Below are 27,189 nucleotides of genomic sequence, written 5' to 3' on the forward strand. Positions count from 1 at the left end.
GTTTGTTTTTATCATCCAAGACTGGGTGTCTAAATCTGAGGAAGGTAAAGCTAGGTGTCTTCAGTTTGCACATGGAACATTTCTTTTGATCTCAACCAAGGGGATACATGTAGGGAATTCAGGAGTGGGGAAGTGAACTTATTGCTATAGATGTTCTGGCTAATAGGACCTAATTTGCCTCTTTGAATGGGACAGCTGAGGCCTATGAAGGATGGTGTGCTCTAATGTCAAATGCAGAGCAGTCCAAACGAAAGGGGTTGTGCACCATGGTCAGTCACAGAAATTGAGATTTCTATTGGAAATAGCATAAGGTGCTGGCAATATCTCTTGTGCTTGCATAGTTCAGTATAACCATCAGATTAGCTAAGATTTTTCTAACTTCCTTCAATTCAGTGGTCCCCATGTGCAGTTTTTGCTAAGCAAGAATCAATGCTTAAGGGGGTACAGTGTATAACATTGCTTTATTTGTTCACTAGATACTTGGGAAGTTCAGCAGGACCCTGGTTCAACACTGCAGTGTGACCGTACCTTCTTTCTTTGTGAAGATGGAACTGAATGTGTCAGCTTTGACTATAAATGTGATGGCGACAGAGACTGTCCTGATGGCTCTGATGAAATAGGGTGTTCAGAAGCATGTGATGAGCCAGGTATCTAGCCATTCCATCTCGAGACATTATTCTGATCTCTGCATCCTGAAATGAGAAGCCATGAAACTGAACATATTATTATATTTAAAGCTGTGATACAATACTAGTTAATTTTTTCTTGCTGTCCCCTTCCAAAGTAGGAAGGAGAATTGAAAGTGGCGCCCCCCACTCCTTGTACTATGGCTTAAAATAGTTGGGTGGGTGTTTGCTTGCAGCAAGTATCTCATGATTACTGACTCAAGCCAGTTCACTTCTATCCAATTTGCCTTAAATGTTTTTTTCACTCTTCCTCTACCTCATTTCAAGAAGTTGAACCAAGGATTTGCTGTGGTCTACATGGCATTTTATATTTTTAAAGTCAGCTGGCATTGCTGATGGAAAATGGTGTACCTAGTATGATGAGACTAGATTCTGATTCACTTTTTTTCTGAAGTGAAAATCCTTGGTAATGTGTATAACTGAACTAAAGGATTCATAAGACTTCAGCCCCATGAGCGCTGCAAAGGAATAGAACCTAAGCAGTCAAGGGGTACTTGGGAATGTTCAAATCAGAAAAGTTGTTAGGGAGTGCAGCTAAATCTAAATTACAGGGCATTGAACCTTTTTGAACAGAGCAAGATTCATGGTGACCATAAATACTTGCAATCTGATCAGTAGGCACTGCAACAAATCACCTGATTACCAGTTTTAAAGGATTCTTGAGAGGCTGTGTCTAATCTGAAACACATTTAAAAACTATTGCATAAAATTCAACATCTAGTTTATGATTTTACCATCATTCATCCCTGTTCCACATTTATTAAAGTTTTTCATTGACAAATTACATTTCCTTCAGGTGCATTTCAATGTTTAGTTGGAACCATGTGTGTTCAGGGGGAGCTACGCTGTGATGGCATTGAGCAATGTCCAGATGGATCTGATGAAATGAGCTGCAGTGAAGTAACAGACACCTGTGGCTTCTGGTGTGATGATCACCAGAGATGTATTCCTTCTGATTGGATATGTGATGGCAGTGAAGACTGTACTGATAAAACTGACGAACTTGGATGTGGTAAGATGAGCCAGTTGTTTTTCTCCCTGGTTAAACACTCTAATACTGCTCCCAGGACTACATTTCTTACGTGCTTGTGTCCCACTAAAATTTACATAAGAGCTGGCCTTCCATTACTTTAATCTTAGTTTTAATGAACTTGATTCTTAAAACTGTGCAGGTAATGTAATCCCATACTGCATAGCTGAACAGTCGTCTTCTAAACGTTGTCAGATGTGGTGGTTTAATTAACCCAGCCCACAATGTAGCTTTTATTTGAAGGGCATGTGGACTCTTGTAACTCCAGTTTCCTCATTTTAGCATTAGCAAGGTGAACTTTTCTGACCTATGCAAAAGGAGTAGCTAAAAATGGAGAACTACATTCTGCTAATTTAACACCCCTGGGGCAGAATTTTACAAGGCCATAAAATGCAGCAAGACATTCTAAACCTCATTGGCTTCAGCAGGAATGTAAAATCCCGCTGCTGTAAATTTTCGCCCCTGGTTTTAGCAGGAGCCTTATCTGCTCTAGTCTAGCAGTAGTTGTGTATTAATGTAAATTGGAGACCCATGGTGTAAATGATGACATTTGAATCCCCTCTTGAGCAGTGTCATTGTACTTGCCAGGTGAAGCTGTAGAAGCCCTTGTGGCTGAGAGATTTTCTTTAATGGTGCTAGGAGGAAACAAGACTGTACCAAGTACAAACATCCTTAATCTATTTGTAAGCACAAAAGGCCGCAACATCTTCTGGGATGCTCTGTTTCATTGGGATTCCCCAGCCAGTTGCTGTTTTCTGATTGGAGAAACCAGCTAATTGGGATTCAAATGAGGACCCACAGGTAAAATCTGCCAAGCTTTCCTTGGGGTTGCTGTCCATTCCACTTGATTTCAGTCAAACTTAGTGCCTAGTCTGTTTAGTACACTGCCTAACTAAGCTGTTGATTTAGTTTGGAGATATTTGCTTTGTATTTAGCATTTAATATAATTTGAAATTGGTCATTTGGGTTAGGTAGTTGATTTTGCTCAACTTATGATGCATTTGTTGGCTTGGGCCTGTCACTTGGCCTAAATTTTTCTCCTAAGCTAGCTTTTCCTGACAGTGCCTAGTTTGTATTAACTCTGGCTAGAGCTGCGGTTTGGTCTTGGGTCTCCCATGGAGACTGTCTCCCTTTATTTTGAAAATCGAGTAAACCAGCTTTTTTGGAGGGGTCCCATTCCAATGAAGGGCTTCTTTCTTCACAATTTTAAAATGTTGGCATACCTGCTGCTGTCACATTCACTCATAAGCCTGCTTATTGGAAATAGAGAAACAAATCAGCCTCATGCACTCAAACTTATTTACATTACTGACTAGACATTGACAGCATAGAAACCAGCAAATTTAAGCTCCTGTTCAGCTGTGTCTTTTTTAAGAAGTGTGGAATAAATCTACAGAGCTCTGAGCATGTAAACCACCTCTTGCTCCCTGCTACTAGATAACCAGTGAATGTAGCTGGCACTACAACTGGTTACACTCTCCCACTCATGTCTTAAACCACAAGGCACTTCAGGATTGCTGTAGCTCAGCCTTTTTTCTCTTGGTTAATTCTCAATGTTGTGCAACTTTGACTGACAGTAGAGTTGTTCCTTCAAGTCACTGCAATGTGAAGATCAAAGTTGTGGGGCATTACATGAATTGCTTTTTCAGCTCTAGAAAAACATTAATCAGCAGACTTTTTTGCCCAGTTACTTTTTGTAATTCTCTGAATAGTCTGCCTAATACTATCTATCTAACCTGCCAATTTTTCAGATTATAAATCTCATTCAGCCAATAAAAATCACACATTCCTGTTATGACAAGTATGTCACTGGTTGACATGTAGGAAGCTTTTTGCTGTTGCCTGGTCTAACCTTTAGGTTATTAGCAAGGTGGGCAATTGCCCATTTCTAATCACCAAGATGGTGGTCAGCCTGTTATAACTGAATTGCATGGCATGCGGGACCACTTCAGAAGGCAGTTGAGCCAACCACAGTGGGGTAAATACAAGTTTCCTCCCCAGTTGTTTCCAACAGCTTCATAGTGCTTTTGCTGATGCAAATTTAGCTTTTCATTTCTAGATCTCATTTCAACTGTATTCAAATTCATTTCCATGTGGGATAATTGAGGCTTGTACTGCTAGCTAATCCATAATATAAACACTGTACTTATACTTCTTCTGAAATTTGGTTTTTGAGTTGACATTATTCAATGTCCCAGAGATCAGTCCAAATAAAAGCCTATATTGTACAGTAAGGTTGATATTATCTAGCCATTCTGAAAATGCTTAACTTTTCTGTTGGTGTTCAGTAAATCTCTTGCTGGATGTTGACTTGCTGCTATCCTGGTCTGCAGGAAACAGTCCACTTAAAATGGTTTCTGTTTTGTATAGGGTGCGGCAGTGATGACTTCAGCTGTGATGATGGCCAATGTATTTCTTTAGCGTTCCGCTGCGATTTGAAATATGACTGCAGGGATCACTCTGATGAACACAACTGTCCAAAACCTAAGCAAGTTCTGTGCAAGCCTGATGAGGTGATGTGCCCCATCAGTAAGGAGTGCATAATAAAGGAGTGGTGGTGTGATGACTATATGGACTGTGAAGATGGGATGGATGAACAGGTACACACACACTTTGGTGTCAGTCTCAAATGCCTTTTGACTTCAGGGCATAGTGTGCCTTGCTTTCCAGGCAAAATAAATGAAGGGTAATCAAGTCTTGATGTTCCCATGGACTGCAGCATCAGAATAGAACCTTCCCTTGTTTAGCCAAATGAACATCTATAAATGTAGTGCAGCCAAGCAACTGGCTTAACCAAAGTAAAGCTGAGCCATGCAAACAAAAAAGTTGCAATGTTGCTGACTTGGCAAGAATTTTCTCCTGGCTCCTGAAAATACTTTATTCATTCATGGGATGTGGGCTTCACTGGCTGGACCAGCATTTATTGCCCATCCCTAGTTGCCCTTGAAAGTTGTGGTGAGCTGCCTTCTGCAGTCCATGTAATGTAGGTACACCCACAGTGCTATGAAGGAGGGAGTTCTGGGATTTTAGCCCAGCGACAGTAAAGGAGCGCTGATATATTTCCAAGTTGGGATGGTGAGTGACTTGGGGAACTTCTAGGTGGTGGTGTTCCCATCTATCTGCTGCCATCTAGAAGGATGAGGGCAGTGGCCATGGGTTTGAAAGGTGCTGTCTTAAGGAGCCTTGGTGAATTCCTGTGGTGCATCTTGTAAGATGGTACACTGCTGCTACTGTGTTAGTGGTGGAGGGAGTGAATGGCACCACATCCAGAAACAATCAGTGGGCTGCTTTGTCTGGACTGTCGAGCTTCTGTTATGGGCGCTGCACTCATCCAGGCACGTGGAGAGTACTCTATCACAGTCCTGACTTCTGCCTTGTAGCTGGTGTACAAACTTTGGAGAGTCAGGAAGTGAGTTACTCATTGCAGGGTTCCTAGCCCCTGACCTCTTATAGCTGCAATATTTATATGGCTAGTCCAATTCTGGTCAATGGTAACCCCCAGGATGTTAAGTGGGGGATTCAATGTTGGGTAATGCCATTGAACATCAAGGGGAAATGATTGAATTCTTTCTTGGAGATGGTCACTGCCTGACACTTGTGTGGTGTGAATGCTACATGCCACTTGGTCAGCCCAAGCCTGGATATTGTCCAGGTCTTGCTACATTTGGACATGGACTGCTTCAGTATCTGAGGAGTCACACAAATGGTGCTGAACATTGTGTAAATCATCAGCAAACATCCACACTTCTGACCTTTATGATGACAGGAAGGTCATTGAAGTAGCTGAAAATCATTGGGCTGAGGAACTCCTGCAGTGATGTCCTGGAGATGGCTGACCTCCATCGACCACAAACGGCTTCCTTTGTGCTACAGTCAGGAGGGAGTTGCCCTGGGGATTCTCAACATAGACTCCAGACTTCATGAAGTGTCATTGCATCAGGTCAACATGGGGAAGGAAACTTCCTGATTACCATGCACTGCCCTCCCTCAGCTATATACACTCCAACCAGCAGAGTTTTCCCCTGATTCCCATAGACTCCAGTTTTGCTAGGGCTCCTTGATGCCACACTCCGTCAAATGCTGTCTTGATGTCAAGGGCAGTGACTCTCACCTCGCCTTGGGAGTTCAGCTTTTTTTTTCCTGTTTGAGCCAAGGCTGTAATGAGGTCAGGAGCTGAGTGGCCCTTGCAGAACCCAAACTGTGCATCAGTGAGCAGGTCATTGCTAAGCAAGGGCTGCTTGACAGCAATGATGAGCCCTTCCATGACTTTACTGATCGAGAGTGGACTGATGGGGTGGTAATTGGCCAGGTTGGATTGTCCTGCTTTTTTGTACAGGACATATCTGGGCAATTTTCCACACTGGCAGTGTTGTAGCTGTACTGGAACAGCTTGGCTATGGGCACAGCAAGTTCTGGAGCACAAGTCTTCAGTACTATTGCTGGAATATTGCCAGGGCCCATAGCCTTTGCAGAATCCAGTGCCTTCAGCTGTTTCTTGGGATCATGGAGTGAATCAAATTGACTGAAGACTGGAATCTGTGGTGCTGGAGGCCTCCAGAGGAGGCCAAGGTGGATCATCCACTCAGCACTGCTGAAAATTGTAGCAAATGCTTCAGCTTTATCTTTTGCACTGATGTGCTGGGCTCCCGTCGAGGATGGGGATATTTGTGGAGCTGCCACCTCCAGTGAGTTTAATTGCCCATCATTCATGACTAGATGTGGCAGGACTGCAGAGCTTAAATCTCTGATCCATTGGTTGTGGGATTGTTTGGCTCTGTCTATCACTTACTGCTTATGCAGTTTGGCACATAAGCAGTCCTGTGTTACAGCTTCATCAAGTTGACACATTTTTAGATATCCCTGGTGCTGCTCCTGGCATGCCCTCCTGCACTCTTCATTTGAGCCAGGATTGATCCCCTGGCTTGATGGTTGAGTGGGGAATATGCCAGGCCATGAGGTTATAGACTGTTTGAGTACAGTTGTGATGGCCCACAGCACCTCATGGATGCCCAGTCCTGAGTTGCTAGATTTGTTTTGAAATCTATCCTATTTAGCAGTGGTAGTGCCATACATGATGTGGGTATCCTAATGTGAAGGCTTGACTTCAGCTCCAAGGACTGTGTGGTGGTGACTTACAGATACTGTCATGGACAGATAAGGCTGGAGTGTTTTTCCCTCTTGGTTCCCTCGCCACCTACCACAGACCCAGTCTAACAGCTATGTTATTTAGGGCTTGGTCAGTAGTGGTGCTACCAAGCCACTCTTGGTGATGGATATTGCAGTCCCCACCCAGAGTACATTCTGCACCCTTGTCACCCTCTGCTTCCTCCAAGTGATGTTCAATATGGAATAATGCCTCATCAGCTGAAGGAGGGCAGTGCATGGTAATCAGGAAGTTTCCTTGCCCATGTTTGACCTGATGCAATGACACTTCATGGAGTCTGGAGTCTGTTGAGAATCCCCAGGGCAACTCCCTCCTGACTGTGTATATCACTGTACCACCACCTCTGCTGGGTCTGTCTTGCTGGTGAAACAGGACAGGGATAGTGATGGTGGTGTCTGGGACATTATCTGTAATATGATTCTGAGGATGACTGTCAAGCTGTTGCTTGACTAGTCTGATGGTGTTCTCAATTTTTGGCACTAGCCCCCAGATGTTAGTAAGGAGGACACTAGCAGGATTAACAGGGCTGCAAATGCCTATGTCATTGCTGGTTGGTCCATCTGGTTTCATTTCCTTTTTTGTGACTTTGTAGCAGTTTATGACTTTGTAGCAGTTTGTTACAATTGAGTGGCTTGCTAGACCATTTCAGAGGTCAATGATCACAAGTGGGCCAGACCAGTTAAGGATGACAGATTTCCTTCCATAAAGGACATTAGTGAACCAGATGGTTGTTTATAACAATCAACTGGTTCCATGGTCCTACTTTTATTGAATTCAAATTCTTCATCAGTGGTGAAATTTGAACCTGGGTCTCCAGAACATTAATCTAGAGACCCAGGGTACTAGTCCAGCAATACCACTACACCATTGCCTCCCCTGTGGAGAAGCTTTGTAGTAGGTTGCTTCTGCCCATCCTACCCAAGATTCAACAGATTGTGACAACTTATCAAGGAACTGAACTCTCCCTGGAAAGCTTTTCTGAATAAGGAGGATCTAGTAAGATGCTTAATCAGTATTCCCAAACCATTCCAACAGTGGAACAGGAATACCATGGTAAATTTGAATATTGAAAAATCAAATGTTTAGCATCTAAAGTTAATGGAGGAAGGTGAACTCCTAAAATGTTGATGTAACCAATGTGGATAAGTGTGTAATAAAAGTATAAACATTATATTCCTCAAAAGCTATACAATTACTGAATTTCCACAAATGAGTGGTTGAAATTGATATTGCATGGGTATTGATCATTTTTGAATCACTTTTCCAGTTTACATTTGATTAACCATTTTTTCTTTTCAGAACTGCAGATTTTCAGAAGTCAAGTGCAGGGAATTTCAGTGGATGTGTAGTGACAACTCTCAATGTATTCCAGATTTCTGGCATTGTGATGGACAGAGAGACTGTAAAGATGGCAGTGATGAAATTGGCTGTGAGTTTTCTCCCAAGATCTAGTTTTATCTCAACAGTATGGCCTTGTAATCTTAAAACTTAATTATTCTTAATTTCCTGCCCCTCATAACAGGCCAACCAAGACCATGCAGGAGCTCTGAATTCCAATGTGTTATGTTAGAGTGCATCAGCATGAGCTTGGTCTGTAATGGGAAGAATGACTGTGCAGATGGCTCTGATGAGGGTGGCAACTGTGATGCTCAGGAATGCAAAAACTGTACCCACACATGTTACAAGACACCAAATGGACCTGCAAGTATTTCTGAATTTGAAGGGGAAGCAAAATCCAAGGGGACATAAAATAGTCAAATTTTAATCTTGGGTGTTTACCTCTTGACTTTCTGCAAGAACCACGCTTGGATTTATGATTGTCCCTTGTGGCAAAGATGACCCATGTTCATCTAGGGTGTTTGGTAGTGTTCTGGCAGGTATGTAGGTGACTGTCAAAGCTGATCTGCACCTGGAAGCTTCTCCTGCAAATAGGACAGGATCCTGCCACAATTGATTGTTTGGACAAGTTGCTGGCTCAGGATTCCCCCCTCCTTGCATCTTTCTGCCTCTGAGCTTTCAAAGGAAACTGACCATTTTATTTAGTTACACTTGGTGCAGAGATCCTGGGAGAGTTTCTCCAGGACTCGCAGTTGATTTCAAAACTCCTAGCTGGAGCCTTCAGTACCCTTGTACCAGCTTGAGCTCTGCATAGATTTGCTTCAATAAGTGAACGTCGGGCATTCTGGCTACGTGACGAGCCCAACTTGGATATTGGTATGAAGCTGACTACTGGTTATATCCTCTTTTTGCTAGATTCAGAAACCACTAATGGCAGATGAGCTTCAGTTCTATCTCTGAGGAGAGCTGATGCTGTGGAGCGGCAATAAAATGCTTTTTTTTTTTTGCTTGTTTGTCACCCCCAGCACATCACGCAACAATTAAGTTATGCATCTATGGTTTGACAGTGTTGTCTGCCTCAAACTGGAAAGCTTCAGTTTAAATCCTCTTCCTGGGATTTCCTTAAAGCCTGCTGTGGATGGGGAATACCACTGTGCAGCTTGTACACAAACAATGCACAGGGCAAGAGACCTCTTGTACATCAGCCTAGCTCTGCTGATCCCCCTCCCCAGGCCTAAAGATAAACATTGTATATCTAAGCAGTCTCATACTGTCTAAAGAACGTAAACCACAATGTGGAAAATGAGTGAAATACATGAGAGCAATGGACAATTTGGAACTTTTCTGCATGTTTTCTAATCTTCCCATTGCCTTGCTGTTGGGTTAACATCTGTAACTAGAATATGATTTTATTTTTGCAGAAATGTGGCTGTGAGAATGGGTTCAAGATTATGCCTGACTTGTACACATGTACTGATGTTGATGAATGTAAAGAACTATCAACAAGACCATGCAGTCAAATATGTCTTAATATGAATGGAACGTACCACTGCAGTTGTTACTCTGGTTTTCTGCTTCACAATGATGGACACAGCTGTAAAGTGACAGGTAGGAACAGTCTAGACTTCAGTTTGTGCTTATTATTTTTGCCAGAAAAGTACTCTAAACAAATAGGCTACACTAGATAATTCTGGTTCAATGCCATTGATGTCTTGGTAAGCCATATCTTGACTGCCCATATCCAGTCATAAGCATAACTTTCTTAGTAACAGACCTCTCACATGCATATTGCGAACCTATCTGCCCTCAGTGTGTTCTAAAGGAGCAAATTTTTCATGTTACAGCTACAAGATTGTTTCTGAATATAAACTTAACACAGGTAGTCTCCTGATTTATAATAATTTCAGCATAGAATGTGGGTCTTATATTTGGCAAGAAAGAGGTTGCATATTAATTAGAAAATCTAAATGGGGTAGAGGAGCAAAATAATCTGGGATTAAGGCAATGAAGCAAACCAAACATGAGGGTTTGGGTTGATCACACCTGGGCTAATTTCTCTAAATTGAGAAATACTGGAAAGGGTGCAAAGGATGATGCCAGAAATGCAGGGTGTATTAAGCTGAACAAGCCAGGTCTCATTCTACTTTAAGGTAGAAGGGTGACAAAGGTCTTAAAATTATAAAGCTCGTTTTTGTTGGAGCAAATGCAGGATCTGCTCTTCAAGTGGAAGCTGGAGGACATAAGATAATGAGCAGAAATCCAATAAGGAATTAAAAACTACTTGAGGCTATTCGGAATGTGGAACTTGCTACCACAGAGGATAGTTTAGGTATATTTAAGGTTGGACAAAATAAGCATACAGAAGGGACAAGACAGTTGTGCATGAGTTAGATGAGTAGACTGGAGGCTTGAGTGGAGCATGAACACTGAACTATCAAATGGGCTGTATACCCTATGAAAAGAATTTATAATTGATCTGCAAAGTGAAGCTAGAAGCCACTGCCCTGCCACCCAACCCACACAAGTTGCCTCCAATTCAAATGGCCTCCCCCAGCTAGACAAAGCAAAATACTATACTGACTTTCACTTTGGTCAACTGTCACATGTACATACTCCAGCTACCACTGCCTGTTCACTCCGTGAAGTCCTTTCAATGCTGCATGTGAAGTATATTCCAGTGACAAACATCCTTTTCTATAATTGATGGGTTTGTTTCCTGTTCCTGATTTTGCACTAACTTGATCAGCAAACTAATTCCTTGGGCTTTCAAGAAGTGGAGAACCCTGTAGAAATTGCTGATTTCTTTAACCACTATAACAGTCAAACTGATGTAGTTGACCAAGAAACCAGGGCAAAGTAATATGTTAAATTTAACTTGGTGGTATTTTTAAGTTGTCAAGATCCCTCAAAAAAATGTCATCTGCCTAGAGCTCTAACTCTTGTAAATCTGCAATATTTGGAACTGCATTTCCAGTGATGCTAAACTTCAGCAACTTTGTTCAGCTCTGTGTACCAGATCTATGCTGACTAATTTATTCTCTTCCCACTATTAAATTCACTTGATTGGCCTTTAATAGCCATCAGTAGGAAATGTCTGGAGCTGTCCCCACTTAATGAGACAGCTATCAGATCTAAATGACACTAACAATTTGTCATTACCAGTGTCAATAACAAAGATGCTAATTGCTATTTCCAGCATTCATTGGAATCTTTTAAATCTCTTCCCCATTTTACTTTAAAGCCTGAATTTGTAATCTGGTTAATAAAGCTCGTGAGCATCTGAACAGGCCAGAAATTTCCCTACCTTCCAGGCTGCATCAGACAATGGGTACATGTCTAGCTGCCCTTGTGACAGACCAATTTCCATGTCTAAGGTTATTCTATTTAGGTGCATGCCATAGTTACTGCAAAGACTGGGTTGACTTCAATAAATCTTGAATTATGCACCAATTCATCCAGGCTGCAATGGCAAGTGTCATTGCAGTCAGATCTTAAATGATTCTAAATCCTGCGGATTACTTTAGGTCCCCTCTTTTCCCCCCAAGCATGTGTTGGCTGGTACACCCAGGATCTTGGCCATCAGATTATACTAGCCACCAGGTAGAGCAAGGAAATTGTGCTGTTACTGGCACTTATAGCAGTGGGGAGTGTATTGTCTCCTGTTTTCTCAATATTGTGCATCTGTTATGATTTTCCTTCATGTTCCTTCATGTTATCACAAATGCAGGGCAACATAATTTTACATGCTCCAAACAGGCAACATGTAACTATCCATGAGTTCTTTACATAGACAATTCCATCTTTTATCTCAACCTTGCAATGCTCAGAGCTAATTAATTTGAGGTATTTCATGCCAGGTATTATGCAGCCTGCCCATCAGACTTTCCCTTAAACAATTTTATCTAGATGTCATGAGATCTATATGGTTTGGAGCACATTATGCTTATTCTCCACACAATGTAGTAGCCCCTTGGATGCTTGGTACAAAGCTTTTATGACAGATCAATTATTTTTAAGTAACAATGGGTAACTGTCATTTGTCAGAACCCCACTCATTTCTGTGCAATCCCAAGTTTGTGGCTTGGATTTTTGCAGTAAATGTTACACTCTTGCCTTGCATTCTTATTTTTTCTGTTTTAAATGTAGGTGCTGAGCCAGTTCTTCTTGTATCCATTCCACATGATATTCTGCTGTATGGATTGCACAGTGCTAAAAAGGACATTCTTCCTGCTATTGCAAAAAATGATATCTTCTCCATGGACTATGACTGGAAGGAAAAAGTAGTCTTTTGGGTTGACACACATTCTAAAAGTATAAAGTGGATGAAGCTAGAGCAACAAGATAAGGGAACACTGATCAAAGGTCAGTTTATAAATTAGCTAGGTTGATCTTGGTAAAGCAGATCTCAAATTGACAAAAGCAAAATACTAATTCTGGTAATACTCCTGTTTGGCAGCATCCAGAGTTTGTTTAAAGTCTATTCCTTTTCAGGGTCTCATGAAAATAACTTTCTATTAAAGATTAACTATCTCTAATCACGTTTGGTTAATAGTGGAACCGTCCAGACCATGTAGAGATTTAGATCCTAGTGAACAATGCTGGAAACAGGTCAGAATCTAGAGTGCCTGGATTTTTGCCATAATACAATATAGCTCTGATAACCACTTTTCTGGAGTCTGAAATTTGATTTAACGCAGAAGCTTATTGCTGTCAGTTTTACAGTGTGATTGAAGTGTCTCGAATGATAATTGATTGGAAATTGCTGAACTGGGAAACTCCCTTTCTGATGCTAATGCAATTGGAAAAAGCTTAATGGTGTACTATGCCATAAGCTAAACAACTTCTCTGGCCCTGGAAAATGAATTTTAATGTTTGATTTCAATTTTTCATTTCCAAGTTTTTTTTAACATAGTTTATTTCAGTAATTATGCATGTCACTATTAAAGTGGTACATTGATTCCTGGCTTGCTGTTTGAATTCAATGACTACTTGCTCTGTTTAATGTCACCAAGCATCTAGAGATGTCCTTGGTATCTGGGTCAAACAAGTAGCAACACAAGCTGCCCACAATCTAGCAGCCTTAAGAGGTTATCAGCAAGTACAAGTCACTTTAAAGGCTGGCCTAGATTCTCTAATTTAGTTCAATGACTCTTCCACCTGCGAGTTAACTGTTCCATTCTATAGGTGCATTTAACCTGTTTCCCAGTGTTTTCTGTTTGATCCCCACAATCTTCAGTTGCTTTGCTTACTGCCTGGATTTGACAATGGTTTACTTAAGCATAGAATGTACAAGAGACCTTCCATAGTTGTCTTTTCCTATCTCCTTATCCATTCTTTTAAAGGACTAATTTTAGAAATTAAGTGGTTAATTGAACTGAATAGATTGTTACAGGAGCAAACCTTGAAGTTATGCACTTGAGTTGGGCAACTTGTTACTAGAAGCTCAAGAATTGAGTGCTTCTGGTTAGCAAAGGAAATAGTGTAAGGGATAATAAGTGTTCAGTGGTAGGTTTGGCAAATGGCCTGAATGGATTCATTTGCTATCAGTGATGTGACATGCTTATCTAGCTTCCAAATTGTTTGATTTGGGGAGGGCAGATCATCTGGATGAAGGGAATTTTCTGGATATTTAGGAGCACTTAAACTTGGTAGTATGGATTGATCAATTATGTAGAAAGCTATTTAAACTAAAGTGTGCAGTGAAGTTAATTGCCAACTGACATTATCCAACCATTATTCCAGACAACTTGGAAGTAGTGTAAGCAGCATGGTACTGAGTTCATGTTTAACTTTCCATTTGACATGTTTGCTGAAAAGCTATTCTGGCTATACTTTTGTTTAACTAGTTACTCCTGTTTTGCTACCAAAACTTAAGTATCATCCAAAAGATGAAGAATAGTACCCCTTCTGGGAACAAGAATAAGCCTTGGAGCAGAGTGAAGGGAGAATTCCATACAAAATTTCCATAAATCCTCTAACTTGGTAATGTTCTATTACACTACAGGAATCCAGTCTGACTGTATAGCTGTGGATTGGGTGGGCCAAAACCTTTATTGGACTGATGGGGTTGCTGGTTGTATTCTGGCAGCCAATTTGAATAGCACATGGAATGGACCTCCAGAATATACAGTTGTAGTTGACACAGCTGTAGATCAACCTCATTCTTTGGTTTTGCAGCCACTTAATGGGTAAGACTTTACAAATTCAATTTTTAAAGTTAGAACATGCAAGTCCATACCTGCATATTGTTTACTCCCATAGCGACATGAGAAATGATACTTTGAGCTACACACCATGATGCTTGGCCAGTATAAAATGTTTACAAAGTATATATTGCCATAATAACACTATATATTCTATTTTGAATGGTCAGTTAACTCATTGCAACCAGAATCCCTATGGGGAGAAAAGGTCAATCTTTTTTATATAATAAGAAATCTGAGCTCCATAACCTGTTAAATGCAGAGATATATCAATGTTACTAGTTTGTTTGCCTACAAACCATTGATCAAAGCAAGACTGAGGCACCAAAATCATGGTATGTGTATAATTAAATCTTCTACAATGTAGGCTAATGTACTGGGCTGAGATTGGAAGTGAGCCACACATTGAGAGAGCCGGCATGGATGGAACAAACAGAAAACTCATTGTTAAAAGTGGACTTGGTTGGCCAACTAGCTTGACTCTTGACCCACTTGGCAGGAAACTATTTTGGGCTGATGGCAAACTGTATTGTATTGGTGTGGCTAATTTAGATGGTACAGCTATGAAGGTATGGAATTCCAATTTAAAAAATTGCTAAGCATCACTTAAACCATGAAATTGAATAACAATGTTTTTGTATCAGCTGTTCCAGCTTGCACACATTCGTAGACCGTTTGCTGTAGCTGTGTTTGAGGATGAAATCATCTGGTCTGATGTGGAATTGAGAACTGTTCAGAAAGCTGACAGACAGGGAAAGAACAGGACTGTCCTCCTGAAGCGCAATGTTCAACCATATGGATTAAAGGTAGTGACACTTTGTATGGCAGAGGGGATGGGTAAACTAGTTCATGAATATACCCAAACTTAGTTGACATGTATATGGATAACTTCAATGATCTGTCATAAGGGCATTTACTGGATCAATTGCTGTCCATTGTTCAAGGTGGAATACAACTGGAGTTGCCCTGTTTTCCTTTTTAATGTCAAGTTACAATGGGTTGTAGCTGGGAGAAAGGGAAAGGTAGCTGCAGCCCAGTGGTATCCAGTGCAGGGGTAGTTATCAGGCTGAAAGGACTCTGGTTTTATCAGGGTATTTGATTATATTCATTAGAGGTTGATTTATTTGTTTTAACCTTAGTGGGGTTGGAAGAAAATATTAATTGGCTGCTATATATGGCTCGATTTGGCTATTACTAAGGTCATTCCACTTGACCAAAACCTGCACAGCTATCTTGTCTCTAACTTTGCACTAGGATATTAGCATTTTCCTAACCAATTAACTAATCCCTCCCTTCAGGGCAAGGAATAAAAATGGATAGTGTGGCAAGCCTTTCCATAGCAGTTGGGGGGTGGCGAGCCTTTCCATAGCAGTCTTTAAGGAGGTGGGGGAGGGAATTTTCACTAATTTTTCAGAAGCAAATTTTACAGTTGTACTGTATTTCAACACTTCATTTTAACTGTTAAAATTATTGCTCTTTGGGCCCAGGTGACTCATTTGCAATCCTGGTAAGCTAAGCAGGCTGACTTTTCAATCCAAAGATAACTGACATCTTGACCAATTCTTTCTCCCTGCAGGTGATGCATGAGGTTCTGCAGCCACATGTATTTAATCCATGTGAAAAAATGGGCTGCAAGCATTTCTGTTTGTTAGGCCCTGAATTGAAGGGGAGCTGCCGATGTGGATTGGGCATGTTGCTTGCTGATGACGGTGTGACCTGTATGAAATCAGTTGATGAGCCTTTTCTCTTCATAATCTCTCCCACTGCCCTTACTCAGGTAAGAACTAAAAGATATAAATGCCCATAGCATCTTTCTTGACCACAGGATGTCCCAATGTGCTTTGCAGTCAATTAAGTATTAGTCAATAATTGTTGGAAACAGCCAGTTTGAACAGCTATGTAATTAGAACTTTTTGTAGATTGAATGATAAATATTGGCCAGGACGAATTTGCCTGCTTTTCAAAATTATTGCCTGATCCTTGTTTGAATTTTTGTCCCTCATGTCAATCAAATAAAAGGAATTCAAGTTACTGACTTTTTTTGTATTCCTACTGAGTTCTAGGTTTTTAATATTGACTAGTAAGTAATCCTATTCCTAAATTTTTGAATTGCCTTATTTGTAGTGGTCACTCTTCCACTTGGCAGAAGCTCTAACTGCTTCAGATTAGACCCACTAGCTCAAGTATTTGACCTTGTTGTTGGACTGTTGTCTGTGTCGAAACTGAAGCTTTGTAGAGAAGGCTTAAAGATGTTAGGAATAGATTCCAGGCAGATAGTGTTTTCTTTTTACTTGGGAGTAAACTAATTCAGACATTTGGTGCCAGTGGCTCTTGGCCCTTGGCCAAACTGATGGCACCATTTTAGGATGCTTTTTAAGCATAGGAGCTTGACCAGCTCCAATGGAGGGGAGGATGGAAAAGGAGAGAAACACATGAAAGTGACAATTCTGCACTCTGTACTATGTTCTTAAAGTTGAGCTACATGTAGCATAATTGAGACAAATCAGTAAACATTGAGATTGAGACATAGAATTTAAGTGCTTAGCACTTAATCTTCAGTGTGTAACAAGGATTGCAAAAGTGACTTTACCAAGTGACTGCAAATGAAGGAGCAGTTAAATGGGTCTATCTGCATCTCTACCCAAACCCATTGCTGGAAACCTGAGTGCCCAAGTGCAATCACTGTTGAGGCATGATGCTATATTCTGTTTGAGTCAGTATTGGAATGCCACAAGTGCAGAAGGAAAGGGGAGGGGAGGGGTGGTGAAACATGAAACTGTCTGGATGACATATGAACTGCAAGGGCATGAAATAGCATAAATGGTTGTAGGTTACTGGACACATCACTAACCTTGTATCAGTGAGTGGTCCTTTGCAGCAGACGAAGTTGATAGACCAAAGTAATTTGAGCATAAATCATGAGCAAGTCTGTATAAGGCCCTGGAAAATCACTCCATTCACTAGTATATTCAAGCATAGGTTTAGTGTGATAGGACAAAGTTAATTCTCGAGTATTAAAAGTAGAATTCTAAAATTAAAATTGAACAAAGATGTTGACTTGTTAGGAAGGAAAGTGTACAAATTTCTGACCAGTGTAAATTGTGCATAAGGAACAGACAAGATATTAGGAATATGCAAAGCTTGTATGGATATTTGTGAGAGGGCAATTGAAGGATTGGTTTCTGACTGACCAACTGCAGTCTTCACTGCCTTCATATGCAAGGTGGACTCTAATTTTTTTTCCCCCCTCAAATACAGGCTTTCCCTGGACTTGGTCTATAAACTAGTACTTGAAGCACTGCCAAAGTGACTAACCTAGCCCTTCACTCGCTACATCAGTTGGCCCAACTGACTAATGAGTTATGATTGGATTGGTCAAGCTTGGATTGATCAAGAACGTCAATTTAACTATCTTTTTTGCTCCAAGATGTCAGGCTTTTTTTTTTGCAGGGGAGCACTGTAGAATGGGGGAAGTAATTTGAAGGTGCCTTGGTCCATTCTTAATGCCTACTAGCTTTTTGTAAAAACAACCATTTCACTTGGTTTCCTTTTCAGTTTACCAAGAGAAGTAAAATCCAAGAAATACTGTTATCAGGCAGACCAGACCACCTCCTTCCTTTTCAGTGGAAGGTAGATCTAGCCTGCCCTCTTGCATTCGACTAGGTTGCACAATTCCTGGAATAAACTTTGCAAAAGCAAGCAGCTCATTTAATTTGTGACTCTCAGCTGGTGAACTATACAATTCATCTCCATTTTATATAATCTTGTATCTGAGCCCCAATCAGAACAGGAATCTACAAGTTACTGCTGGCTTCTGACTTCTCTTCACTTAATCATGTGGTATTGGTGTTAGATGTTGGTTCAGAGCACATCTTTAGCCATTGTTTAACCCTTCACTCTAACATGCTGCACTTCCTATTTGAGTTTTGGTTCATTTACTTGGTTGGAATATGATTTTAACATTATCTTTAAATTAGATGTTTAAAATTAAACAATTCCTTATTCTAGTTGCTTAAAACTAAATGTTTGTCAGATGCACCATTTATTCCAACTGCAACTCTTATTTCTCTCCAGGTATACTTGAAGCACCTACAGCCTGATACAGGGTTAAAGGTTTTACCAGAACAGAGTGTACACCAACTGATTAATGACCAAATATCTTCAGCAGATTACATCTGGAAAGAGAAACTAGTCTACTTTGCAGAATCTGATGAAGGCCTCATTGGAAAATTTATGCTGGGGTCAAATGTATCCTTGGGTGAAATGATTTTCCAGGTTAATGATGACATAGTATCTCTATCAGTGGACTGGTTGAGTGGAAATCTCTACTGGATCACCAGCATGCCTAGTGTAATTGAAGTGGCATCTGCAAATGGTGTTTATAGACTTGTACTAATAGAAAATCTCTATCGTTCAACTTCCCTTGCATTGCATCCACCTACTAGTATCATGTGTTTCTCTGACTGGGGATCAGAAGACCGGAGAAGTGGTCCAAGGATTGAATGTTCTAATATGGATGGGCAAAAGCGAAAAGTAGTTTGGAAAAAGTGTCGCCTCCCTACAGGTGTGCTCCTTGCAGAATCTGGCACTCGGCTTTATTGGATTGATTTGGGTAAGTATTGGTGAAAGATCAGTTGAACTAAGCAACAGTCCTCCATTTATTAAAAATGTGTTACCAATTTGCATCAATAAACTTAAACCCTATTGGGCAAATGAGAAGTGCAATAGGTAGGAATGCAGTTCTTTCCCTGTGACCTTAATTTGGGCTTGTCGTCTCAACCAACTTTTCTGTGCATCACTTAAGTGGTGTTATTGCTTAGTTGCCATAGTGGCTTAGCTGCAAAATACATTTTTTTGCAGTGGTTCCAATTTAACACCAGTTTTCCACATTGAAATCTTGATACTTGAGCACTCAAACATGTCCCTGCAGTAACCAACTTTCTCTTGATCATAGATCACAATGTTATTGACAGTGTCCTTTTGGATGGTTCAGAATTCAGAGAAGTTCATGCAGGCCTTGAAGCCCAGTCTGTGTTTACATATGGGGAGAACATCCTGTTCTGGACAACAGTGCACAATGGTAAATTGCCAGTTCCATTAGTTTCTAACCTGATTTGTGGCTTGGACCCTAACTCTAAACTGTTTGACAGGTTACACAAGGCTGTGGTACAGTATGATGGGTCAGGAGCAACAGTGGTTTGAAGTAGAGCAGAAAATTGTTGGTCTGAAAGTGTACAGCAGGCAGCAGCAACAAGGTAAGTTTGCACTTGTAATGGAGTGGGCCAAATCTTGCTGAAGTGGAATACCTTGCATGTGTTATTTCAGCACCCTTCAGTTTAACTTGCTGCAAGATGAAGGTGTCTTGGTGAATGATAGCATTGAGAAACTGGAGCAGAAATGAGAATTGAAATAAAGAAATGGAGTTAAAACATTTAAACTATTTTTGTCAACAATTTGTGGTGTTCCCTTTTGATTCATTTTGAGACTAAAATTTCTAAGTTAATAGACAATCCAGCATGTACTTGAAGCTAGGGGAGAGGTGTGATGCAAAATCAACCAGCCAAGTGTGGGATTTGCAATTCACTAACACTTCACCTTGAACATGCTGGCCAACTTGCACATTAATGACAGCATATAGTATATTTTTGAAGACAGGATGTCCCAAGTGCTTTAGCCAATTAAGTACTCTTGACATAACAGCTGATTATTGCATGAGCTAGTAGAACTGCTGCCTTAAAAGCTTTTCAATTTGAAATTTACTCTGCAAAGCTAACAAAGCAGCTAGAAATGAATTGTTGCACATAAGCCCCCTAATGCATGTTGCTTTGTAATTCACATCTGGCGCTGCCAGTTGCTCCACAATGTGCATGCAGATCATTTTTCCAGATGTGGCTATAACATTGCTCACTTGTAAATTCACAGGGTACAGTTTCTGTTCTGAGAAGAATGGTGGTTGCAACCATTTGTGCCTAGCATATCCAGGAGGAAGAACATGTAGGTGTTCCACAGGATATCAGCTCATCAATGGCAGCAAGTGTGAAGCTATGGAATGTCTACCTGGGGCTTGGAAGTGCCAAGATGGACTGAACTGCATCTTGAATGAGCAAGTGTGTGATAGTGAAAAACATTGTGCTGATGGATCAGATGAAATGGAGTGTAAGTTTAAAATTGTCACCAATTTGAAATATCTTTCAAAGCTAGGAATCTTACAAAAAATCTTGCACCCTTTTTGGCATCCTCAAATGGCACAGGAGGCCATTCAACATAGCTCTTCCAGCTATGCCATTGATCCCTTTCCTGTTTATATAGCTCTTTAATATTTTCACCTATGCATCCAATTCCTTTTTGATAAGTTACTATTTAATCTATTTCCACTTAGTGAGTTTAGAACTGCATTTAAATTATCTCCCCTCCTTCTAATTCTTTTGCTAATTATCTTAAATCTGACCTAATTTCTAATTCTCCTATCAGTGGAAATTTGTCTGCTGTATCAAAATCTTGTCTTTGATATCTCTGCTCCTGCAATAACAAACCCAGTTTCACAATGATGTCCTTTTAACACTTGCATATGACATCTGTTTTGTGGCTGCATGCATTGGGAATGTATGCAAATAAGTGAGGTGCTGGGTAGATTAAGGGGTTACTCAAAAGTCTTGGCTTTTTCAAAATAGATTACAATTAAGTAACTTGATTTTTGTTTTGACTACCATGACTGTCTAAGTATCCACACTAGAGCAGGCTAACAGTCGTGAGCATAAGTTGGCTTTAGTGACACTTTTTTTTTGGCAATGGCATGCATGGAAAAAGCTGGCAGTCATAAGGTGCAATTGATGCATTGACTCTTATCTCCACAAATCAGCAGTAGTATAATTGCATTTTGGACTGGCAGCAGCCAGGTAAACTCAACAGAAAATTGGATGCTAGTTTTAATATCAGTAGGCTTATATAGCTGTTAACTGAGGCTGTACCACCCATAGTAGTTTTGAGGCTAGGTGAAAGGTTGTATAGAATGAAGAGCTTACTGATTATTTCTGGTTTTTTGATCAGTGCTGTGCATGAATTGGTCTCAAAGGCCAGATCTTTTGGGCTAAGGGTGTGATGTTTCAAATGGTATGCCTCAATCTGTGCTTTTATTTCAAGCTTTAACAGCTGTTCTGAACTGCAAGTTTCCGGCAAAAAAATTAAAATCCCACTTAATTTTAATAGAACAAAGGTTGATTACGAGTGTATATTATGGACATTTGTTCCATGGTTTGTACTTCCACAGTAGAACCTTTTGGTCTTTGCAGGCTACTTTGTATTCAAATATACAGGGTCACCTCCTTTTCTAAGGATGTAGTGGGTTCTTTGCACAAATTTTATGGCAGTAATTTGGGATATCTTGAACTTTGGATCCAGCAGATGGTCCTACACATCACCATGTTGCAGACTTAAACCAAATATTTGTTAACTAGGCTGTTTTGATTCATAGCCTTTTTTCTAGATCTATGCATTCCTTTCCTTTTAATGTCTATCCTAATTCAGTAACTTTTATTTTCACAGGTTACAGAATATGGGGGCAATCTGCATTGACAACACATGTACTCTCTACTCCTTCAGCTTCCAAAGTCTCCCCCTCTACTCAAGAACACTTGGCTACTTCAGAATGGTTTCCAATCACTGCCACATCCCATGGAGAAAGTCAGTACTCTTCTAGTGATATAGATACTATCATAACTACACCTAGTCATGGAGTGTCCCTGCAGAACGCTACTATTTCTGCAGCAGAAAATGTCTCTACAGACCACATGAGTGATTTCACTGCAACTGAAGGTGCAGGTAGAACTGGCTCCTGTACAGCTGAGGTGTGCAATATGCGTGGAACATGCTATATAGCCAATGACTTGGTAATCTGTAAATGCCAGGAGGGCTACACTGGAAAATTCTGTGAAGACCACGTGATGCCAGGAATGAGTGTTCTTCTCATTTTGGGAATGCTTGTTGTAGCACTGCTTGTTGCTATTGGAACAATAATCTTCAGAAAGAAAAGGGCTGCAAAAAGGTTTGTGCTATATCCAATAACTCAATTCTGTATAGTTTAGTTATACCTGTGAAATGGACTAGTAGACAATGAGAAGTCTATACAAATTGCTTTCAAATGTATGGCAAACTAGATTCACTTCATCTAACAATTTGTTTCCTAATCCAGTGGAACACCCAGGTGGGTTGGGTAATACCCAGCCCCTATTTTAACCTATTAGCTGTTCGACATTTTCAAAAGATTTTTTTCACATGTTCTGAACTGAACACTAATGGGAATGCAGTTATAGGCATCATTCGACGACTCCTAGCTAAAAGGCAATTTGCTTATTCCAACAGTCCAGCATGGTAACCAGGGTAGAAGACTAATACATATAAGATGCACCTGTTTTTCCCTCTACCTCAATCAGCTAGTGTCATTAACATTATTATTTACAAAATACTTCTCTATCCTCATCTTTTAACTGAGGTCAATAGCAGGGGACAAAGTTGGCGTGTATCAAATTACATTCATGTTGCCTTAACATTAAACTGAAATAGCACTAGTAAAATGTCAAAATAGAAAAATTCTCTGCTTTTCAAATGCAGGAGAGCCAGAGCTGACTTACAACTGACTACAGCAGGCCATGGGAGCCAAACCGTTAGGAATGAGGCTTTTGTAGCAGTATTGGAGGTAAGGTAATGATGAGAACTTAAGAACCACATGCTGTACAAATGCAGCAAGTTTCATAGAATGGGTTTGGCTCTAATACTTCAATTTGAAGTGGACTCTGAGCAGGATTTTCCCTGCAGGCTTCTGAGCCCTGCCATCAGGCTCAAATGGGACTGAGTAGCCCACACCATCAGAATCTGTCACATAAATGTGACTTCCTAGATTGACCAGCAAGGTTCTCTGTCCACTTTGGGCAGGCTCTCAGCTGGAGGGCTGATCAAAGCAGGGTGTAATGGAAGGTGTGAAAGAGGGTATTCAAAATGGAGGCATCTGGCACCCTCTTAAATTTAGATAATGGCTTTTGCAGCCTGGCCACTGGCAAGGGGGCTTGGATTGAGATCATATCCACAGGGTGGTCTACAATGGTGGTTATGGCACCAAGCAGGCAGGGAAGACCTCTAAGCCTGCTGGGTGCACTATCCCCTTCCATCAGCTCACTGTCAAAGGGCCACCCCTAGGCAGCTAAATTGGCTTCCACTGCCTCTTAACATGGCTTCCATCAACAGGCCTTTCATTGGTTTAATTGGGTAGTTTTACTGCCCCTACCTGTCTAGGGAGAGTGAAAATGGGCTGGGGCTGGGATTGAGGGAGGGAGCCAGCACAAACTAGTGCTTTCTTTAGCTCCCATCCATATCAGCCTTAAAATCCAGCACCGTGTGCACTATGATATAAAGTAGTAAATGTGATTCTGAACTGCTCCCCTATTGAGTCCTAATTGTTTGGATCTTGTACCACAAGTGCTAGAATTTTAAACTCTAATTCTGTCTAGGCTAGTAAGCCAAAACAACCACTACTTGAACTGGAACATATCACTCGGTGCTAAGGTTTTCTCCGGTTGCCACAGGACAACTTTATACAATGTCAATTATTTGAAGCTGAGATTTTTTCAGGATTTCAAACCTCTTTGTCTAACTATTGGCTATTTTTCTGCAGGAACCACAGGCATCCAGCTGAAGCTTTTTATCCAATCTTTTTTTTTCAATGGTTTCAAAAAAATTGTTTTGGTTGAATAAACAGCTGCAACATATCGTTTGGTTTGTTTCACTCAGTTAAAATTGCTGAACTGCACCTTGGGTATTATGAACTGCTACTTTGCATGATTTTTTTTGTCCATTAATTGAGGCATTGTTCAATTAAAGCCAATCTATCTTGGAGCAGGTTATTTGGTATGTAATGGACCTCAGACTTGTAAGACAAATATGTGCAGCCATGTAATTTCCAAGTCCTTCACACTAGCTTTTACAAATTTCCTTTCAATTCTGTTGAAACCTGGCTGTTCAGTTCTATTGGTTGTGCTTAAAGGGGCAAATAAATTTAGGACACTAGGCTAATCTAGCACCACCTTCACCAATTTATTTAAGACAGCTGGAGGATAGTTGAATTTGACACTAATTGAACTATATATCTGACAGTTGTACTAATGGTGCACAAAAGGACACATGACACCTAGAGCAACTTCATGCCATTCTTGGTTCAATTAAATTGTGCACCAAACATAAATGTCACAATACCTACATTGCTGCTATGTCAGCCTAACTAATGGAAGTGTGTATTCTATTGGAATACTCAAGGTAAACTATTGGTGCTTAATACCTGACAAAGCAATTGCCTTGTCTTAGTGTCATCGGTTCAGGGAGCTGAGCAGTAGCATCCTGCAAATTTTAGGCAAGTTGGTCTCAACATACAAATGGATGAAATAGGAGCAGAAATAGGCCATTTGGCCCCCTCAAGCCTGCTCCATCATTCAGTTAGATCATGGCTGATCTTTGTTTTTGATTTCTACATTCCAATCTGCCTCCACCTTTAAAAATATTCAGTGACCTCACTTCCACTGCCTTCTGAGGCAGTGTTCCAAAGCATCTTAACCCTCAATTTCTCATCTCTCCTGAATGCCCCCTAGTTCTAGACTCTTCCACAAGAGGGAACATCCTTTCCACATACAATCTTGTCAAGATTGTTCAGGATCTTGTATACTTCAATCAAGTCACCCCTCGCTCTTCTAAACTCCAGTGGAACAAGCCCAGCCTGTCCAACCTATCCTCATAAGACAACACGCTCATTCCAGGGATCAATCTGGTAAACCTCCTCTGAACCACATCCAACACATTTTACATCCTTCCTTTAAATAAGGAGACCAAAACTACACACACTATTTGGTCTCAATGTCCTCTAACTGAAGCATCTGTCCTTCCTTTCATAATATATCAAGGAGGCTAATGTTACATGCTGTACCTGCATATTAAATTTGCAGAATTCCAAGGTGCAGCAAGATCTAGGTGTTCTTGTGCATGAGTCATCCATTCTCCATTTAAGCAATACTCTGCTTCCTGCCAAAGTGCCAAAGATTTTGCCCAGTCAACTTATCTATTTCCATCTGCAAACTCCTTATGTTAAGATAACATACTTTCCTACCTATCTTTGTCACCTGCAAATTTAGCTACCATGCCTTTTGCTCCCCTCATTTAAGTCATTGATGTAAATTGTAAAAGTTGAGGTCTGTACAACCCCACTAGTCACAACCTGTCAAAGACCCATTTATATATACTGTTTTCTGCCAGCCAACCAATCCATGCTAATGTGTTACCCCCTACACCATGAGCTTTTATTTTCTGCGATCAGCTTTGTGGCACCTTATCAAATGCCTTCTGGAAATCGAAGAACACATCGGCAGGCTCCCCTTTATCCAGAACACATGTTACTCCTTCAAAAAACTCTAAATTGGTTAAACATGATTTCCCTTTCTCAAAACAAGGCTGACTCTTCCCAATTACCTTGTCTTTCTAAGTGACCAACTACAACTCTTTAATGATTGACTCTAACATCTTCCCCACAACAGATGTCAAGCAAACAGGCCTATAGTTTCCTGTTTTCTGCCTCCCTTGAATGGAGGTTATACTTGCTACTTTCCAATCTGATGCAACCTTTCCAGAATCTAGGGATTTTGGAAAATTAACACCAATGAATCTACCTCATCGTCCTAGGGTTTTAGAGGTGGCTGAAGTCCATCTGGACCTGGAGACTTGTCAGGCCACCGCTCCATCAGGTTGTTCAGTACTGCTTCCCTAGTTATTGTAATTTCACCAAGTTCCCCTCTCCCAGTTCCTACTTTATAGCTGCTATTGGAATGTTTTTATATCCTCTAGTGAAGACAGAAGCAAAATATTTGTTCTGCTATTTATCTATTAACTCTCCATTTTCACTCTTGGAGGACCCAACACACTTTTCCTGTTTTTTTTTAAATACCTCTTGCTATCTGTTTTTACATTTCTAGCTAGCTCCCCCTCCTACTTTTCTCCTGATTTACTTTTTTAGTAAATCTGTTCTTTATATTCTGACTTGCTGCTCTTTTTGTGCAGTTATGCTTTTGTCTTTGAGTGTATGCATTCCCTAATCACAGATGGTGGATCCTCCCTTTAGAATTTTTCTTTATAGTAGGAATATACTTATTCTGAGTATTCTGAATCCCCTTCTGCTTCTCGATTGATCCTCTAGCCTAGTATCCCAATTCACGTCAGCTAGCTCAGCTTTCATGCCCACGTAGTTGCCCTTATTTAAGTTTAAAATACTAGTCTTAAACCCACTCTTCTCTCTTTCAAACTGGATGTAAAATTCAATCATTGTGGTCACAACTACCTAGGGGTGCCTTTACCCTGAGGTCTTTAATTAACCCTGTCATATTACACAATACCAAGCCTAATATAACCTGCTCTCTGGTTCCAGAATGTGCTGCTCTATGAATTCCTCATGCAGGCTGGTACTGACTCTGTTCTGGTTTATATGTAGATTAAAGTCATCAATGATTATTACCACCCCTTTATTCCAAGCATCCACTATTTCTTCTTGTATACTTTGTCCTACATAGTAACCACAATTAGGGGCCCTGTAGACCACTTTCAGTAATGACGACTTTCCCCTACTATTCCTCATCTCCACCCAAACCGATTCTACATCCTGATCTCCTGAACCAAGGTCATCTCTAACTATTGCATCAATACCATTCCTCCACTTATACCTAGCTTCCTGTTCTTGAAGGTCAT

General features: G+C 40.6%; 1 protein-coding gene across 1 annotated transcript in view; it reads left to right on the forward strand.

The window, feature by feature from the left end:
* Positions 1-24,602, forward strand: part of LOC144691428 (vitellogenin receptor-like) — a 44,978-nt gene extending 20,376 nt beyond the window's left edge. Inside the window, exons 7-21 of the mRNA XM_078559519.1 lie at positions 467-654; positions 1,661-1,698; positions 4,087-4,316; positions 8,180-8,309; positions 8,403-8,581; positions 9,640-9,826; positions 12,365-12,580; positions 14,223-14,406; positions 14,789-14,990; positions 15,066-15,227; positions 15,998-16,198; positions 18,496-19,033; positions 19,572-19,676; positions 20,344-20,577; positions 24,565-24,602. Of these exons, the coding sequence (XP_078415645.1) occupies positions 467-654; positions 1,661-1,698; positions 4,087-4,316; positions 8,180-8,309; positions 8,403-8,581; positions 9,640-9,826; positions 12,365-12,580; positions 14,223-14,406; positions 14,789-14,990; positions 15,066-15,227; positions 15,998-16,198; positions 18,496-19,033; positions 19,572-19,676; positions 20,344-20,577; positions 24,565-24,602 (2,832 nt within the window). The remainder of the gene's footprint in view (positions 1-466; positions 655-1,660; positions 1,699-4,086; positions 4,317-8,179; positions 8,310-8,402; positions 8,582-9,639; positions 9,827-12,364; positions 12,581-14,222; positions 14,407-14,788; positions 14,991-15,065; positions 15,228-15,997; positions 16,199-18,495; positions 19,034-19,571; positions 19,677-20,343; positions 20,578-24,564) is intronic.
* The last annotated feature ends 2,587 nt before the right edge of the window (positions 24,603-27,189 follow it).

The sequence above is a fragment of the Cetorhinus maximus genome, chromosome 2 (genome assembly GCF_964194155.1).
Source record: "Cetorhinus maximus chromosome 2, sCetMax3.hap1.1, whole genome shotgun sequence".
NCBI classification, from domain to species: domain Eukaryota; kingdom Metazoa; phylum Chordata; class Chondrichthyes; order Lamniformes; family Cetorhinidae; genus Cetorhinus; species Cetorhinus maximus.